General features: G+C 37.2%; 1 protein-coding gene across 10 annotated transcripts in view; it reads left to right on the top strand.

Moving 5' to 3' along the window:
- Window positions 1-18,869, top strand: part of NFIB (nuclear factor I B) — a 213,663-nt gene that overhangs the window by 137,494 nt on the left and 57,300 nt on the right. For all 10 annotated transcript variants that reach the window (XM_044427761.1, XM_044427760.1, XM_044427759.1 and 7 more), the window contains 3 exons: window positions 1,122-1,242; window positions 1,988-2,106; window positions 17,510-17,638. In XM_044427761.1, the coding sequence (XP_044283696.1) occupies window positions 1,122-1,242; window positions 1,988-2,106; window positions 17,510-17,638 (369 nt within the window). The remainder of the gene's footprint in view (window positions 1-1,121; window positions 1,243-1,987; window positions 2,107-17,509; window positions 17,639-18,869) is intronic.

The raw sequence follows: 18,869 nt of genomic DNA, 5'->3' as shown, positions 1-18,869 counted from the left end.
AGCCTCAAGCATTTGAGATTGCATTAAACTTATTTACAGACATTCAGCAGTGAAAACATTCCCCCCACCAATGTGCGCACACACCCACCCCACTACATTCGCTATATGAAATAATTTACAGGCAAACATTTTTGCCTTTTGACATAGCTGGCAAAATTACTTATTTATTTATTAGATTTCTATCCTGCCCCCATAGCCAGAAAGTGTACAATAAAGCAGCAAATATACAATGAAATAAGTAATACTAATTTAACAAATACTGTTATACAAACACAACAGTAACAAAATTACAACCATCACAAATAACACCTGCAATAAAGCATCACAATAATCTCTCTATAACCTCAGTTCTTAGTCAATAAAAGGTACAATAGCACTAAAATATAAACAGTTACTATAAAAACCAGTTAAAATCTTTAAAATATCAAGTGAACAAAAAGTTCTTTGCCTGGTGCCCAAAAGAGTAAAGAGATGGTGCCAGGCAAACCTCTTTGGGGAGTTTATTTCCCCTTCCTTTTCTCCCTCAAAGGGGGCTCCTTACAAAGGACTTTCAAAAATGACCTAAGAGTCAAATGGGTACAAATGGGTATTATGTAACCCAACTCCAAAAAAGCAGTGTATAAATATCTAAAATAGATAAGTACATATTTTCTTCTAACCGTGTAATTTAAAACAAGTGTGTTTTAATTAATTAAAGTAAAAGTTGGGTATGTATCATGTGACATAACAAATTCTCAGGAAAGAGTTTATTTTCCAGAAGGCATTTTGTTTTATTAACTAAAGCAACCATAAATTTATGTTGTATTTAATTATCATTCCATTATTTTATTGTTGCCTACAGAATTCATAGATGAATGTGGAAATTTATTATAAATAATGATTTACAACATATCTGTTATAGTAATTTTCTGATAACTTCTGCGAGATGTGTCACAAAGCCAGAAAATTAATTGAACTAATTAATGGTATAACTGTCTACTGCTTCTGGGGGAGTACCCAGTTTAGTCTTTCTATTCATTACATGCAGACTTTTAGTAGATTTTCTTTAATGTGTTGTCTATTTAGCATTGAATGACACTTTTAAGGACTGGGTGTGACTATGTATGTGCTGTGTTCTTTAGCACCTATAACCCAGGGAGCTGGTGTAAACTTCCCCATTGGAGAACTTCCAAGTCAACCATACTATCATGATATGAACTCGGGTGTAAACTTACAGAGATCACTATCTTCCCCACCAACCAGGTGAGTTTATTATAACCTCCCCCACCCACACACACACTTGGTGAATGTGTGCTTATTAAATAAATACATGATGATGAAGATGATGATGATGTAGCTAAGTAATACTCTAAATGGAGCATGATTTTGCTTTGTACCTGCTAGGCTGAAATCTATACCCACTTATTTGGGAGTAAGCAACACTAAACTCAGTGGGCTTACCTATGAGTAGACCTGTATAGGATTACATTAGTAGTGATGTACAGTGTTTTGTACAAATTAAAGTTACTATGAGTATTTATTAATGTTCATGTTGAAATAAGAAAATTAAGTAGGTGTGGTGATACTATTTATGAGATCAACCTCTGTCACTGAAATAGAATGAAAGCTTTGACATGTCAAGCCTTGTAATAAAAATTACCTATGTCCATATTTTTGGCAAAACTAGAAATAGGAATCTAATAATGTAAGAAGTGTATTTATGTAAGGAGCAAAGGCAGCATATGGTGTCCTGCCCATTTTTACTGTCAGATAACTCTGTGAAGTTGGCCAGACTAAGAGGTAGTAATTGGTTCAAGGATATTCAGTAAGTTTCATGGCTAATAAGAATTTGAAAGTTTTTAATTTCAGCTTCAGTCTGCCACTCGAACCATTATAGGAAGGGAACATGTTTTGGCCCAAGAACTAGACTGAAAACTTGGAAACATTCCAGGGGGCACATGCTACATACATGCTGATAAAATAAATACTACTTTTTGTATATTCACAGTAAGAGACCCAAAACTATATCCATAGATGAGAATATGGAACCAAGCCCAACAGGGGACTTTTATCCTTCCCCAAATTCACCAGCTGCTGGGAGTAGAACATGGCATGAAAGAGATCAAGGTAAGAAAATCCATATATATAAGAGAACATAATAGTTCATTTCTTTGTCGGCTCAGAAGCAAGTCCATTGAATTCAGTGGGCTTTAGTCCAAGGTATGTATGTATAGGATTGCAGCATTAGATTTGTTATGGTTTATGTAACTTTTTAAATATTATGAATACATTTATGTTTGCCAGTTTGAAATTAAAAAGTAAAATCTAAATATTTGTTTCCCTGGAGTTTTCCAACTTTCAAAGTAATGTTCCTTATTAATCATTATCCCATCCCCATTACCATAGTTTTTGCACCCAGCTGTTGGATTTGCACATGCCAAGTCCTTTACCAAAACAATGTGGTTATCTCTGGAAACTAAACCCAGTTAGAGAGACTTGTGAGATATCAGTTTAATTATCCGATTCACTAGCTGGCAGAATCTAGAAACCCAGTATTAAATTGTTGGATTTTCTTCATGCATTTTATAAGGTGAATAAACCTGCCATCTTTTTCCAGCTTTGCTCCACTGTCATTAGAAGTAGCTTGGAATGAAAGCAGTAATACAGTAAGGGTGCATTCCAGTGGTCTACCAACATTTCTGTGTGGGGGGCATAGGGTTTTTTGGAGTCCCAGCACCAGGATCACAGGGTGCTGGGATTCTGATGTCCATGCTCCTAACCTCCCTCCCTTTGCAGCTAATGTGGAAAGAACTGCAGTGACTTCCTCTCCAAGAGCACAAATGCAGCATGGAGAGCAGTGAAAGGGGGTGTGCCAGGGCTGGGAGAGAAGAAAGCTGGGACCATCTACTAATCAGTGACCCAGCTACCTTGCCTCTCCCTTCCTGTCATTTAGCTAATGGGTAGAAATGACCGTCTGGATATAAGTAATGGGGCAGTGCACAACAGACACTGTCGCTGCACCTCATTACAGCAGCTGGATACACATCAACCTCTGGAGCCATAGGATCGCACCCCCCCTCTTTTTTAATGACATGGACAATGTTGACAGCCTCACCTGCTTTGTATTTGCCTGTTGGCTTGCTGACAAACACCTAGAAGCAAGTGCAAAACAAATACACTAATCTTAAAGTGGATTATTTCACTCTTGTTTTCTGCCCATGGCTTTTTTAACTTTTCAGTTTGCTTAGTTCTCAAATTATTTACATTTTCAAACAAGCACTTTTACCCTCCATCTGCCCACCTTTTCCTTGCTTGAAGTTCTTAGCCAATTGTCTTGCTGTTCAGTGTACAGATATAATTGAAGCAGTTTATCTGTTATCTGAATTTGTTATATTCATTGTACCAAGCAGTTCATATGCACTTTTATTAAATAAAAATCTAAAATAGAAATAGAGGATACACTAGTTCCTTAAATTAATTTATCCTGTTTTGCAAAGGTAGCTAGGAACTCTGCTTCTGTCATACTGTTTACACCTGCAGTTACATTGTTTACAATATTAGCTAAATGACAGTAGCATTAAAGGCTAACACATCATTGTATCACATTGAATATCTATTGGCATAATTGGCATAATTCAACACTTTTCATTAATTAATTTATGTGGGCAAAATAAGCACATGCAATCAATAGAAATTAAAATAACTTACTTTTGGCTGGATTGTGCACATCATTTTATTGCTAATTTAAATTTATCATGTTTTAGCACAGTGTTTGTAAAACCTTATCCCCTTGTTTGCTAGCTTAAAGATCTCTTGTGTGTTACAGGAAAGTAGATCAATTTCAATAAAGTGTTTTCTCTCTTAAAAAAATCTCATTCTTTCTTAACCTAGCAAGTTACTCAGTCTTAGAAGAAGGAGCTGCCTACCATTTCTCTCACACATTCCTCTCACAGTTATCCAGTTCCTCAGCTGTAATTAATAAAACTATTACTAGCTTATACATCAACATGGTTGCATGAACCTGTATCACACAATCCCATTTGTTTCAGATGTATATTATTCATGAATTTCCTGCCTAATTTCCTGCTAATGCAACATTCAGAAAATCATTTTTGTGACTTAGGAGACTTGTGCAGTTCTTTAAAAAGAGCATTATTTATACTACACAGAGCAATTGTGGTGCCAACTATGGGAGTCCAGGTTTTATTTTATTTCTGTCTATCTTCACATTTTCCTACTTATAAGTAGGAAAATATAAGTGTAGAATTTACTTTTTATATTTTGTGCTCAACTATAAAGTATGTAGCATTTATAAAGTATAAAACATTTACTTGTGTCTTTTTCTATAAAAATGTGCAAGCACAAGAATACTACTTGGGATTCTTTTTCCAAAAGGATCATCTATGTGTTGACTGTATTATTGCTGTGAACATATTCTGGGGTTGTGCATACAATATTATCTACACCTTCACTATACAGGAAGTAAGATCAGGAGCGATCCCTTTCTCTGTGCCTCCTCTACTGACCTGACCATGTGTAGATGTAATTGCCTTTTCCATAAATCCTCACAACACTTTGAGGGGGTCTTTGTTACACTATTTATTGAAACAGTTTAAGGGCATAGTGGCAAACTTTGTTTATATATGTACAATCAATTCTATACCTGGTGAGGGAACAGGGAGAAAGCACACAGGGGTTCAAGGTCTTCTCCCGTACGTAAGAGAAGCTGTAGCATCGTAACGGGTCCTGTATCTTGCTGTCAAGATGTGTTTCTTTCTCCTTGTTTCTTTGTTGCCAAATTGATGAAAATTAATTATTAAAACTAATCCCACGTATAGGGAAGAACAATCTTGAGTTCCTTGTCAAGGTGGTCTCTGCATAGTTCTTTTTGTGGAGTGCAGAGTTCTGTGGTGCTTAAGCTTTGGTGACCTTCAGTTCAGAAGAAAAATGTGTCTGAATGTATTCATGAGCATGATAGAAGAGGCCATTTAAGGCACATGGGGTTATGGAGGCAGATAGTTCCTGTGTGTCTCCCCCGCTTCCTCCCATTAATTAGGCACTGTCAAGTACAGATTCATTGTTTTATTTAGGATTTTAGTTTCTTTCTTTGTTTCTTTATTTTTTTTACAGTGTAGCCTTTCCAACCGATAGCGTATAGTAATGGAAGTGTTTTGGGCTGTTACACAGATCATTTGGGATGGTGTTAGGTCATTTATTTTTTACATTGGTATGCATTGTGCATGGTTACTGAATTTATTCCTTTTCTGTATCTTTTCTTTAGTTTTAAGTGATTTTTCTCATGCTACTTTCCCTTTCATAGACCTCAATGCATATGTTTTTTGTTGATGTGCTTCTACAATGAGTACATCCTTTGTTGTTACTTAGACTGTCAGGCTAGTGTGTTTTGAATATGCAAGCACGTGTCTTTCCAGTTTTCTTAGAACAAAGGTGGAGGCAGCATGATTTGTCTCAGAAAAATTATTGTGATGTAATCAGAATAGGCTTTTCTGGATCTCTTGAAGTTCAGAGGCTGATGCCTTTGTTGTCATAATCAGACACGTTTGAGGTCTGATTCAGTGGCAACTTCAGCACCAACAAATAATGGCTTTGATGTTCAAAGTTGGTAAGTACCAAGGGACTTGACACAATTTGTTCCCAGGGATCATCATATCTCCAAGGGATCTTCTTAAGAGCTATGCATCTTTCAGTTTCAAGCTCTTCTCAGATTCAGAGTTACTGGAATTTGTGGAGGCTTTGGTTCTGCTTTCCTCTAACCTCAGACATAAGGGTAGAAAGAAGCTGCACTTGCGAAGGGTCTCCATGCGAGAGGACTTGGTACCAACACAAAGGAAAAAAGAAGAAACACTATTGACCAAATTGCTGCTTTCATAAGATTCTGAGGCTAGTGGCAGAAGATGAGGTTGTTTATAACCTCAGTTCCCATCATCCAGTGCCATACGAGTATGGTCATTAATGGCAGGCACAGCTTTTCTAGAAGGTTCCTGAAGCTCAGCAGCACCTGAGATCTTTGCTCCACAAGTATGAATATGCAGAACCACGGTTATTGGTAAGTAATTCTTTTTTTAATTCATGACAATTTTATCACAACTGAGGAAGAAGGGGCATCTTGTGAGCTTAAAAAGGTTGATCAGCATTGTAGTTTAAGTTTCATCTTTGTAGAGAAGAAGCTTATCTTTATATATATACTATCAGTGATCTCAATTTTCCAAATGCCAGTCCTTCCATAGCCAAAATAGCACCATCCATGCACAAGGCTTGCAGAAGTACACACTTCATTAGACAAATCAGGACAGGCAATGAGAACTAAGCATGCTCAGTGACCTTGGAACTGTATCTAACCCTTGGCAGCAAGGAAGGAAAACCAGGATGGTAGAAAGAAACCAGAATGTTCCACACTGAGCATTTTGTTGCCGTCACCACTTGTTAGTTAAAACCATGATACTTTTAGATCCACCTGTATGAAAAAGCATAAAAGCATTAACTTTTAACTAGGTTTTAATCCCATTTACTAATTTAACTAATTGAAATGATGTATTTAAGTATATGATGGGAGCAAAAGAGTCCCTTCAGGTACAACTTGGAGCTTTACCGGCTTCCAGTAAAGAGTGGGAGGCATAGCAGAGAAATTTCACTTTCCCGTTCTCCTGCCCTGCATTTTCTTTAGATGGGCTTTTTGCCCATTGGTTTTGAGTTCTTTAGAGGGGAAATGAAGATGACTGGAACACCTTCAGAATACCTTGTATCCTCACCACTCCACTCTTTTCTCCTCCACACTTCTTTATCCCGCTATGAGGTAGCTTTCCTGGCCTGGAAGAGCAGCTGGTACATTTTTTCCATGACAGCTGCAGGACTGTGGGGAACACAATCAAGACACTGCTTCCCAGCTCTGAGGGTGGAGTGCTGTGTCTGACCTTGGAGACGGGAATCAAACCTATTGTACAAACCCTCAATCAATGTCTAGAATTGCTCCCTTATAGCATGAACCTTTTCATATTTGCTCAAAAGTAAATCCACTTTGGAGCCTATTCCCAGGAAAGCGTGTATAGGATTTTAACCTTAATCACATTTTGGGGGGGAAAAATGGGAGCTTGGTGGATACCATTTCTTTATTTGGTATTTGTTGTAGTTGTTTAGTAGGAAGGGTTATACAAATCCTTGAAAACACTTTAGGTTTTGTAAGTAAAACTACAAAGCATAAGAATTTCATAGTAACAGACACTGATGTTGACATCCTTAAGAGCAGAACTGTTTTTGCCCATGAGCTTCCTTTTGTGGGTTCGAGCTAATTGTGTCTCCTTGAGACAAAAGTGTAGTTAATACCATCTGTCAAAGCATGATACAGATTTTGGCCAGGATCCCAGAAGCTGCTTAGGGAGTAGTGGGGTTTCTGAAACCCTATATAAGGTGCCTGGAGTTTCAGATTAGGAATTTTGGCATCCAGACCCAAGCACATTATTCTCTGCACCAGCATGGTTGTTTGCCAGAAAAGTGGGAACTGCAGAACTGCTTTCTGCTCCATTTAAGCACCACCAGTGCAACTGACTGCTTTTAATCTGGCCATTGTCATGTGACATAAATGGACTGAGAGGATTTATGTGGTCTTATAAAGGCTCATGCCCTGCCCCCCTTGAGAAATTTATGAAGGCTCTGCAGACTGAATGGAGAACTTCTACAGGCTGGATTAGGCCTTCGGGCCTCTGGTTCCACCAACATGCTTCAGGGTCTGGCCGAGTCTTGAGAATCTATGTAACTTTTCATGACTTTTCAGGCTGCTCTCAGGCCATCCATATCTGCTTTCTCAGAGCTTGCTTTGCTGTTAGACAGCCAACTTTGACACTGCCTTCCAGTCCAGCAAGGCATTACCTTAAATGCAGAGACCTTTTGTGTGGTCATCAGCATCAAGTATGGACCTGCAACTAGAGGGCTAGGAGCAGTTCCTATGAATGTAGAAAAATATTGACTTGTACCTGAGGAATTATTTAGACCCTTGTCTTTCTTGATAACAATACTCAAAGCTATGGAGTTGATATTAAAAAGGAATGGTCAGTTATGCTTAGTATTAGTTCTCAATGTGGTATTTATTTTCCATTTATACCAAGCTCCATGTAATAATGAATTGATGGTTGATGTTGCTTAAATGATTATAGGAACAGATTTGAATTATTTTTTGAAAACAAGAATACTTGCCTTGATGGAAAAAAGAATAATTTAGACTACACACTTTGTTGTGCAGGGGTCCTATGAAAAGAACTGATGTAGCTTGTACCTCATACTCATCTTTTTAAAAATCCCTAAACTTTTTTTCTTTTAAAAAGACCTTTATTTTAATTATTTTATTAAATTATTACTGGGAAACCGCAGGGATTTCTCTTGAATAGTTCAGCTGCTTAAATTTGCTATCAGAGTTAGACTGGAAAAATATATTTGCCCAAGAGTAAAAACAATAATAGCATGATGTTTTTAGTTAACTGCTAAAATGTATTATTTTAGTACTGCATATTCTAGAAAATTTTATACAGATAAAGATTTATTTTGAATTGTACATTAGTGTGTACAATTAAATACATTTTAATTTTACAGTTTCTTCATCATGTTCAGTTTCCTATGGTTCTCCTGCATTCAACAGCAACAAACAATTACAGCCACAGCTTACCATTAAAACAGAAGCTCTGGGATCCCCTTCACCTGTTCTTCACCTACCCCCTGCTGGACCTCCTTGTGATGAGGAGCAAGTATCCTCTCCTGGATATCCTCCTTCTGGACCTCTGCCATCTTTTGCTATCTCCCCATCTTCTGGACTTGCTTTTCCTGGAATTCCTTTAATTACGGGGCCATCTCCTGATGGATCTTTTCTCATAAGGCCCTCTTCTCATGGTTTTTCTAAAATGGATATCTTAATTTCTGAACTAAGAGAATTAAAAGAGGAGGTAGGTAGTGCTGTTCAGGAACTGAAAACCATAACTGGACAACTAGGCCACCTGCTTGCCTATACAGGACAGAACTCAAAGGTAATTCCTAAGGCACCTCCTGAGGATTAAAGCTGAATTTATCATGAAGAAACCGTTTCCATCTGGTAAATGCATTTTACTCTGTAAGAGTTATCTTACTTAATACCCATTTACTTATGTTACTATGTATTCACTGCTATCAAAAGCATGACCAAAAGTTTATTTTAAAAGAGTTATATATCTATATTCTGCTAGCGGTTTGTTGTACTGTTGTAAATATTTCATATTGCACAATATATGTAATAAACATATACATGCCTTATACATCAGTCATTACTGTGTTTTATTTGAGGTATATTCAGAAACTAACAGCCCACAAAAAGGCTATTTCTGTTTATCCATCAAAATGTCTAAAATAGAAATTCCTTCTTTTGGCCAGAAGTAACAGAATACATTTCAAAAGAAAGCTACTGGATCTGGTTTGCCTGTCTAACACTCTTGGAAGTCCTCTTTGATGAAGGTTGGCACTAAATGCATTTCAGTAAGAACCTTGTACAATAGGCACATGAAATCCAGAGTTTATCTAAATATAATTACTAGCACAAATCTCAGTTCAGAACATTAGGATTGTACCCTAATGCAATTTTTATTGACTGTAGCTGTTGTAGGCTAGGTAGTACTGACTTCTAACTGACTTGATTAAAATCTCAGATTCCTCCTATTTGTTTTAAATCAATATCAAGATGATATTAAATATATAGAAATACTCAAATAGGAGATTTTAAGAAAAATAATGCACACTTAAGACTTTCATTATTACCATGTGGCGATGCTGTAGAGAAAAGGCAAAATTAGGGCTTAAGTTCTTCTAAAGGTAATCAGTAGGCATACAATTCTTTGAAAATCAGACCTAAAACTAGGTTTAATAACTTTTTAAAGGAAACATAAGATCCTTTTTAAAATACCAATATATCAGATTTTTGTAACAGAGCAATTATTCTGGTTTGATAAGCCAATCCTGATTAGTTGTGGCAATTTATCATTGTGGCCTAATGTTACCATTTTACCCTATAGTGTGTATTTAAAACGGGGAAAGATGTTGATAAAACCTTATAAGTTTGTTCTGTTTTTTTTTAATGGCCCTCCTGATATTTTGGTCTACAACTCTCATCAGCCCTAGCCAGAATAACCAGTGGTTATGCATCATGGAGTTCCAAGCCAGAATGTCTAGAAAGCCACAAGTTGCCAATGCCTAATGTAAAAGGTGGAGAAAATACTCTACTTCTAAAAAGCCCTCAGAGAAAATCCATGCTTTTCCCTGAAGCAGGAATGTAGAAAGTGAAAGGAAAGAGCAGATTCAGTACCTAGCTGCACTTCGAAATTGTCATACAAAGCAGGACTTGAAGATCTCACCCACAGTGTGATTTGTGAACTCTAGATGACCCATGGAGATCATGTATCAGAGGGAAGTAAGACACAGCTGTCCCATTGTGCACACTGCATCATCAGTAGGAAAAGAAAAGGCATAGATGACTTGCACTGATAGGAACTCAAAAACAGATGGGACTATTACAACTTTTGTCAATTGCTATCTTTCCACTGTTGGAATGTATGTCCTTTGACTACCAAAGCAGTGCACAAGCAATCTGAGAAATCACATTTTTCTGCAATAGCCTGCTAATATATTCATATCAGGAGGAATCAGAGAGGTTTGAATGACCAGTTAAATATAGCATCACTACATAACGAGGCAGTGGTGTGCCTTAAATAGTCTATCCCTTTGTGTTTAAGAAAATGTACATTCCTATGCCTCATGGTTCTTTGGATTCATCTGGGAAGCATTTTTCCCCCACCCAGTCTCATAACACAGTGACTTTGTTCATCCAGCATGTCAGGTTCACCATGGGTTATTGAACCCATGATGAGCTGCAGCACATGCTGCTACAATTACAAATGCACAACCCCATGCTATGCCTTCAAGACTGGGGCACTGTGGGTTATTTAAAGGTTAAACAACCCTTGCATAACCCTACTTCAAACATATGATTAAATAGCACATGGTGAGCCCAGTGTGTTATTTGAACCAGCTTACTATTCCATATTCTTTGTGACTGGTTACAGTCATTTTTTAAAAAAATTAAAAATATATATTATATTCAAATAAAATTTCCCTTTCCCCCATTTTCTCCATGTCTGTATTTTATTAGTGGAAACCAGATAGGGTTTCCCAGGTACTGGTGGATATAAGAAGGTAAATTTAATTGTTTCTAATTCTTTACTTATGACATGGCTAATCTCATATTAGAGTTTATGACTTGGCTCTTAACTAGGCATTTGTGAACAAAAGGAGTCCTTGTATTCTTAGATGGGATCAAGAGCTAGTGGAAGATTCTGATGGTGGAAGTGGGAAAGACTATGTTTACTAAATTTTCCTTCTCTTTGTCTCAGAATACATTTTTTCAGAGGCACAAGGGATTGAAAGGGAATTGGTGACAGTTGCATTTTTGCTGTTGCACTGCTGACATATGTTGGGATTAGACTCAATGCTACTGTAGATGGATGTCAAGAAGACTTAGGAATTAATTCTGAGTCAGATGGGAAGGTAAGGTGGAAGATACTGAGGGACCAAGGTGCTAAAGCTGGAAACTAGTGAGAATAGGATGGACAGAGTGGAGACCAGCTGCCATTTAATCCTTTAGAGGACATCGAAGCTGGCCCTCTGAACCAAGAGGACTACAGACTCCTAATGAAGGGTGGGTAGATAGGAATAGGATAGGAAAGAGTGGGGATAAGAAGCCAAGGATTAGACATTAATGGAAAGGGGGACAGTGCGGAGTCACATATTGCTCAAAGAGACAGGACCAAAAGGTGACCTCATGGAAAGATCTATCTTGAGGGAGGACTTGTTAGTCCTCTCAGCTTGAGAAGAGTAGGCTGTTGTAGTCAGTGTCAGATCTGTAACCATTCTCATTCACAGAGTTGTAATCTGGGGAACCTGGTACTGTGAACCTTGGTTCTGTGTTAAACAAAATGTGCCTAGAACGGTTGTCTCTTTAGGTTGTGTGAGGGAACTGTCAGTAGTCTGAGACTGTGCTTGCTTGTTTGTAGTCAGAATTGGCAGTGAAGGAAAAAAGTCACTTTCCCTCTCCTGGCGCTTCACCAATATTCAAAACAGCAATGCTAATTTGTATAAAACAGAAATGACGACACCAGAAGGTGTTGATCATGAATGTCCCAGGTCATGTTTTGGCCGTTAGATCCTTTAAGTGCTTGTGCTGGGTGAGCATAGTGTCTTCAGCAAATTATGTGCTGTCTCTATAATCCTTTGCCATTATACATCACAAAATCATTCGAAATTTGTTTCTCAGTTTCTAAATACAAAATTGTTCTGATTTGTGCTGCTTGCTTCTTCACAAACATGGAGTTACCACTAAAAGGGCCATGAGTAGATTGCTCAGGGTAGTCAAACAAGTTCACTGTTTATTTCCAAGGGGAAAATACCTTTGGGATTAAAAGCAATGCAGGAAATATGATTTACCACATCATATTCATTCTATATATTCAGATAGTAACTTTGCTCTCAGTAGTGTATGTCCAATTAAAATATGGACTGGTTTTGCCCATGTTCTTTGCTGGCTACTGTAATTACACTGACATACAATATCTTAATTAGATTAAAGTAATTGACCCAAATTGAATGATTTTTAAATAAGTAATGCTTGGGGGAGGAGGTCCTAAATATATGCATATAAGACTTTTTCTACAAATAGAATTATTAGTGTGGTAATGGCAACCAAAGCATTGTGGCCAGAATGCAAAAAAGAATAGACCTATTTAAACCCAGTGATTTCAGTGAATTTAAATATACCTGAGCATATTGAATTTGAAGCTGTGTCTAAATGCGGTGATTTAAAATTAATTTTTTTCAGTAATGATGCCTTAAAATACATCTTCAAACTTCAATCTTATTTACAATAACCTAAAAGTAAATCCCATTTAACTGAATGGGTTTACACAAGTCTAGCATGAGTCTTCAAAGGAGAATACTTTGTCATCTTTGTAATTCATATCAAGAAGTAAAATAAATACTGGTTTCACTGTATTGATTTTTTGTTGTAGACCAACATTTCTTAGATTCCTAGCATTATTAAATAAAATGCTGCAATCTGCAGGGATTTGTTGTTGTATTTTAGCTTAAAGGCTTTATGAACCTTGGTGATACACCAATTTTTAATGGACAAATAACATATTATCCAGTATAAAGTGCAATATGTTTGGCTTTTACAATTGAATTTTCTCACAGATACGAAGGTTTTGTTTTTGTTTTGTTTTTGTTTTGCTTTTAAAGTTCTGGCTCCGTTGCTTATGGAACAGTTTGAAGGAATGACCTAGATGATGTAATCTATATTTCTTAAGTTTATAAATCTAATACGCTATTGTTAGTGTTTGGTAAGATTTCAGAATCAGATGCTATTACCCTGAAGTATGATGTTACTAGTACAGTTGTTTTATACAGTCCATTTATAAAGCACATCTATCCTTTCCTTTCTGTTCTCGTATTTATAGAAAACTGGAATGAGCCCATCATTATGGCTGGGAGAATGAGGTGAGAACAAAGGGCTGCAACATTACAAGGACCCCTTGGAACTGTGATGTGTGTGGGTTATGGGTTCACATTGTTTCAATTAAGGGGTATTTTTAGCAGACCATTGTTCTCTCAAGTGTTAAGGGTGACGTGTACCTCCATGGTGCAGTATACATGTAATAGCATGAATACTAACACTTCTGTTGGATCTAAACTGGTCTCCCAGTTTTGACAGTGTGCCTTCTTAATTTTGCCTCCTATACATAATCTCTATTTTATCTATTTAATGTACTCTTTTAAAGGTATGGTAATCCTTGTCTCAGAACTGTTTAATGCTGCATAGCTAGGGTATGACACAAGGAAATTGAAACGAAATGTACAGATGCTGTGTTTCCATGAGAGCATGCACAACATGTTATGTTGGTGGAGAGGTCAGAACAATTATAGTATATGCCTATTAGAGCACTTTAAATATTTGTAGAATTGCACTGGACCTATTCACTTTCTGCTTATGGTTCATTGGATACAGCCCAGAGTTTCTTGCAAAGAAAGAATTATCTAGATTAAGTAGTATGAAGCTATGACTAAATGAAGATGGATCTGGGATTTAAGCTGGGCTGGGTGAAATAAATGCAAAACTATTTATTCTGCATCTGTGTTCCTATCCCTTGGTGGCTTTCCTGTAGCTTCATAGGAAAGTGAACATGTTGCATTGCTGTCTGGGAAAACTGAGCAGGTGTCCAATGTAGGCAGGTGGATCCTTGAACTGTGTCTCACTCACAAGTTGACTCCAGTGAAGTTCCATTAACAGGTGGCTTGCTGATTGGCGTGCCATGTGACATTTATCGAGGGAACTACTTGGATGGCAGGCTGTTTCACACAGAGGCAGAGGGTCTTTGCTTTTGATGAGGAAATTGCTGAAACTCATGTCTCATTAGTGTTTCCTAAGGTTCTTTGGAAGCAAACAACAGTTTAATTAAAGTCTGACGTAAACACATTTCTGCACATTTTCCCCGCAGCATTTTATCACATTAGAATTGATCAAAATAGTTGCCTTGGGCTGTCTTGAACAGATATACATCTGGTGCACCATTTGTGCAAGCTGCCATGGAGCAGGCTACATACGCTGTGCTTCAGAGCAACTCTCTTTCTCGCCTTCCTTTGTAGATGGAATTACCTCGTTGGGAAATGAGTTGATCTAACTTTTTCCAGTTTGCTTACACCTTTATTTCTTTGGTGTGCTCATGATTTAAAATTAATAACATACTGCAGGTCAAAAATTTATATTTTATAGTATTATGAAAGAATAACTTCAAACTTTTAACCTAGCAAATCATCTTCTCAATTTTTGCTTACAATTTTATTCAGGAATATGTTTGGATATGATCTGTTTTCTACTGCTATACTACAATACATAAAACAGTTTGGTTTTAGCTGCAGATTTTGGCACTTAAAATTCTTTATATGAACATTAAATGTGTATTCAAAAACACTAACACATAAATAGGTCTCATTCATAAAGAATTCAGTTTTTATTCTTTGGTCTTGAAAAAAAAATTGCATTGTCTTTCAGTTTCTTATTACCCTGTTAATACATCACAGTCATTTCTGAAAAGAGTTAGATGACTGAATTCTGCATTAACTGACCACTGAATATGACAAATTTTAAAATGTGGGCAATGCCTAGATTGCTGGTAATCATGCTTTATAGAACATCAGTACATTTTGTTTCTAAGAATATATGAAGTACAGAAGGATCACACTTCAGTGTTGTTTTTAATGAAACCATACAAACTCCTTAAACTTAGTACCACACCTTTATTTATCTTATTCTGTCTATCATCTTGGTTTAAGCAACAAGCAGTCCTTTCAGTAACTTATACAAACAGTTTTTGTTTTGTTTTGCTGTACACTGTGTCTGTTATTCCACTGTCAATGGAACATAAATACTCCATTATGCCATTATGATGTCAGTGCATACTCGGAACACCAGAAAAATCATTTGAATTGCTTCACAATAATAAGGACATTGGAAGCTTTGGTGATTATTTCAACCATTTGATCTTTGTTGCTTTAAGTTCTTCATATGTTGTTGATCCTGTAAGTTCCTTACTTCATTGTGTTGTATTGGAAGCATTAAATTTCTTTCTTAAAATGCATAACTCCTGTATACATGTTTGAGTGTTGTATGATGGGCTGTGTTAGTTAGGAAAAATGAGCTTATGGTCATGGCTGCCATTAGTATGTCCATTTACATAGTTCTAAATATACATGGTAGTTGTATTTTGTTTTATTAACTGCATAACTTTGGCAGGAAACCTGGAGCTGCTTGCTCTGTACAGTTTTAAAGGAGCACCACTTTAACAATAACAGCTATTGCTGTTCTGCAAGTAAATTCTGTATTAGGGAACCATCAAGGTAGGGGCTAAATAAGAAACCAGAATATATTGTGCTTCATAAAGCATTATTTCAAGCAGCTAAAATATTTCTGTGTTTTTGTGTGGTTTAATGAGGTGACAGGCACAACTAAAATCTATCTTGTAAACCAAAAATATGCAGGCTTATTAAAAATAATAAGGATGAATTAAAAGTTGTAGCAGAAGCAATTCAATTTTACATGACTTATTTTGTTGAATGTAGTGTTGCATAAGATCCCTCTTGTCTACTAGTCAATAAAGTAAAACTTATATACCACATAAATTTGATATAATTACTATTTTCATCTGCAAGATAACCTAGTTAAATACTGTCTCTTAGCATCCTGCTGACCCCTTTGTCCAATCAATAAGGGATCCAGATCATCTGCAGCATGGGTTATGTGTGTTTCCTTCCTTCCTAACTTAGAAGAGAGATAATTGATACTGGTTGGAGATTTGCTGCTGTGAGAGTAAGCCCTGTCTCAGTCCCCCATGCAGTTTGGGATTCACTGTCCTACATTGGCCCTTCCTTCCATCTTTGACATCACCTCTTATGTATCTATAATATGATTATAGAATATCTTTTCACTCCTTTCTGTCAGTTATTGCCAGTTCATATGATCAAACAGCCCACTATATCATATTTAAGCCACTCTGGGTTGAGGTGTGTGCCAGTGGCTTTTCTGAAGCTAAGGTGTGACTGTGGCTCGTCATATTACCCAAATGCTAGGAACGTGTAGTATTCTGCCAGGGTTAAAGAACCCTCATACAGCCTTAAAACAGGCCATGGATACTACAACAATTGTTCAGCCCTTCCATAACCCACAGTCCCTTGGTTTGGATGACGTGACAGACTGTAGCTGGAAAATTTAGGCTAGTGCTGCAGGAACTGCACCTCATCTTCATTTTATTAAGCCGCAAGAAGCAATGGCAGACATGTGAATTATGCAAACCTGTTCTCAAATCCATTTAAAGGGAACTAAAACAGATTTTCATGGAGATGTAAGGGTGAATTTTACATGTCAGCACTTTGAGCTTATAGATACTGCACAATGATACTATGCAAGATTTCAGAGTTCCAACAGCTTTGAGGGAAGGAGGACTATTATGTGTGTATTTGTGAAAACCTTTGTTAAACACATTTGCTCTTAATGGTAGATCTTACCAATAGTGGAACTGAAAAAGAAAACAGGTAAACTTCTGAGTACCTTAGTCAGGTAACAACAGCGTGCACACTAACACTGTAACATCTCATTTTTCACAGGGTTTGTTTGGAAATACCTTCCCAGAAAAAAAAAATAACTGTATAGATAAAGAACTAGTTTGGGTGAAGTTTGTATTTTTTCATGGGGTACATTAGAAAACAGTGATACCCAGCAGCAAAGCTGTGATGAGAGAGGCCCTTGGTATGAAACAAAACAAGTGGTCCATTAAAATTAATTTGTGCCCAGTTTATTATCTTGAAATGACTGCTGAAGGAACATAAGGCAGTAACCTATGATATATATAATGTGTGGTCTCCCAGCTAACAGATCTATTATGTTGTATTGCCATTGCAGATATGTCTTCCCCTACAATGAAGAAACCTGAAAAGCCTTTGTTTAGCACTACATCTCCCCAGGATTCTTCACCAAGACTGACCACTTTTCAGCATCATCATCCAGGGATCCCAGGAGTTGCACACAGTGGTGAGGAAGCAAAACTGATGAAAAACTTCTCAATATGTAGCTATTCTTTTCCTAATTACTGCAGTGCAGGAACATTTGCTTCAGTCAGTCTTGATCAATATAAAGCTCAATTTAGCTCTTAGCAACAAGAACATGAGAATTTCTCTTTGCTTCAGCTAGAATAAATCCCTTGAATCCAGCAAAAACAATTTACATTCTTTTTGGCATTATATCTACATTATGTTTCCCACAAAAGTTTATTCACAGCCATGAGATATGTAACAGTTGCATGGGACTGCGAATAATCTCAAAATGAATGCATGTCAGCATCCCATCTTCCCCATCTCTCCACACACACACACAATCAGTTGAGTATTATTCTGTCCATATTAATGTAGACTTGAAATAAGACAAGTTTATGTGTGGGACATGGCTAAACCGATGTGCCAAATAAATATATTCACAGTAAAATAATTTGTAAGATAATATTTTCATTATGAATTACAATGGATTGTGGATGTTGATAACTTCCTGAATTCTGTAATTGAACCACAGAGTACATTCTATAAGCACAATACAGGAATCAAACATCACAATCCTTGTCCAGATAGAAATGTAGCTTGTCTACTAGCCAAAGCTGATAGAAGACACTCCATGTGAAATCCTCAGTGACAGAGATGACTCCAGGAGAACCCCCAAACTATGAACCTGCAGATCCATCCACAGTAGGTTGAACATAATCTAACCATTCAGAGGAACCACCCACTAGCAACATTCCAGTCTTGTCTCAACCTTCAGTTTATTAGCCCTCATCTAGCCCTATGTCACAGCTAAGTACTGTTTTAGCACATCCACAGTCATAGGAAAAGCCATGCAGATCAAAGGTCCATCTAGTCCAGCATTCTGTACACATGGTGACAAAGCAACTGCCAACAGCATCACTCAAGCAGGATGAGAGCAAGAGGTAGCACATAGCCAGCAAGGCTACTGGTAGCCTACTCCCTCATGAATCTGTCCAATCCCTTTTTAAAGCCATCCAGATTAGGAGCCATCACTACTTCCCATGGGTGCGAATTCCATAGTTTAACTATACATTGTGTGAAGAAGTACTTTATCAGTCCTAAACCTACCACCACCAGAATCTCCCATTCACCGGATAAATATGAAAAGGAGAAATAGAATTCTATGTCATCAGCATGTCGATGGTCACAGTCTAGTCCATTAGTGGTTTCATGCAGATGTTGTATAATGT

This window comes from Varanus komodoensis, unplaced genomic scaffold (assembly GCF_004798865.1).
Source record: "Varanus komodoensis strain SLA01 unplaced genomic scaffold, ASM479886v1 scaffold19, whole genome shotgun sequence".
NCBI classification, from domain to species: domain Eukaryota; kingdom Metazoa; phylum Chordata; class Lepidosauria; order Squamata; family Varanidae; genus Varanus; species Varanus komodoensis.
The sequence above is the reverse complement of the archived record's forward strand: the minus strand, read 5'-3'. Positions and strand labels throughout refer to the sequence as shown.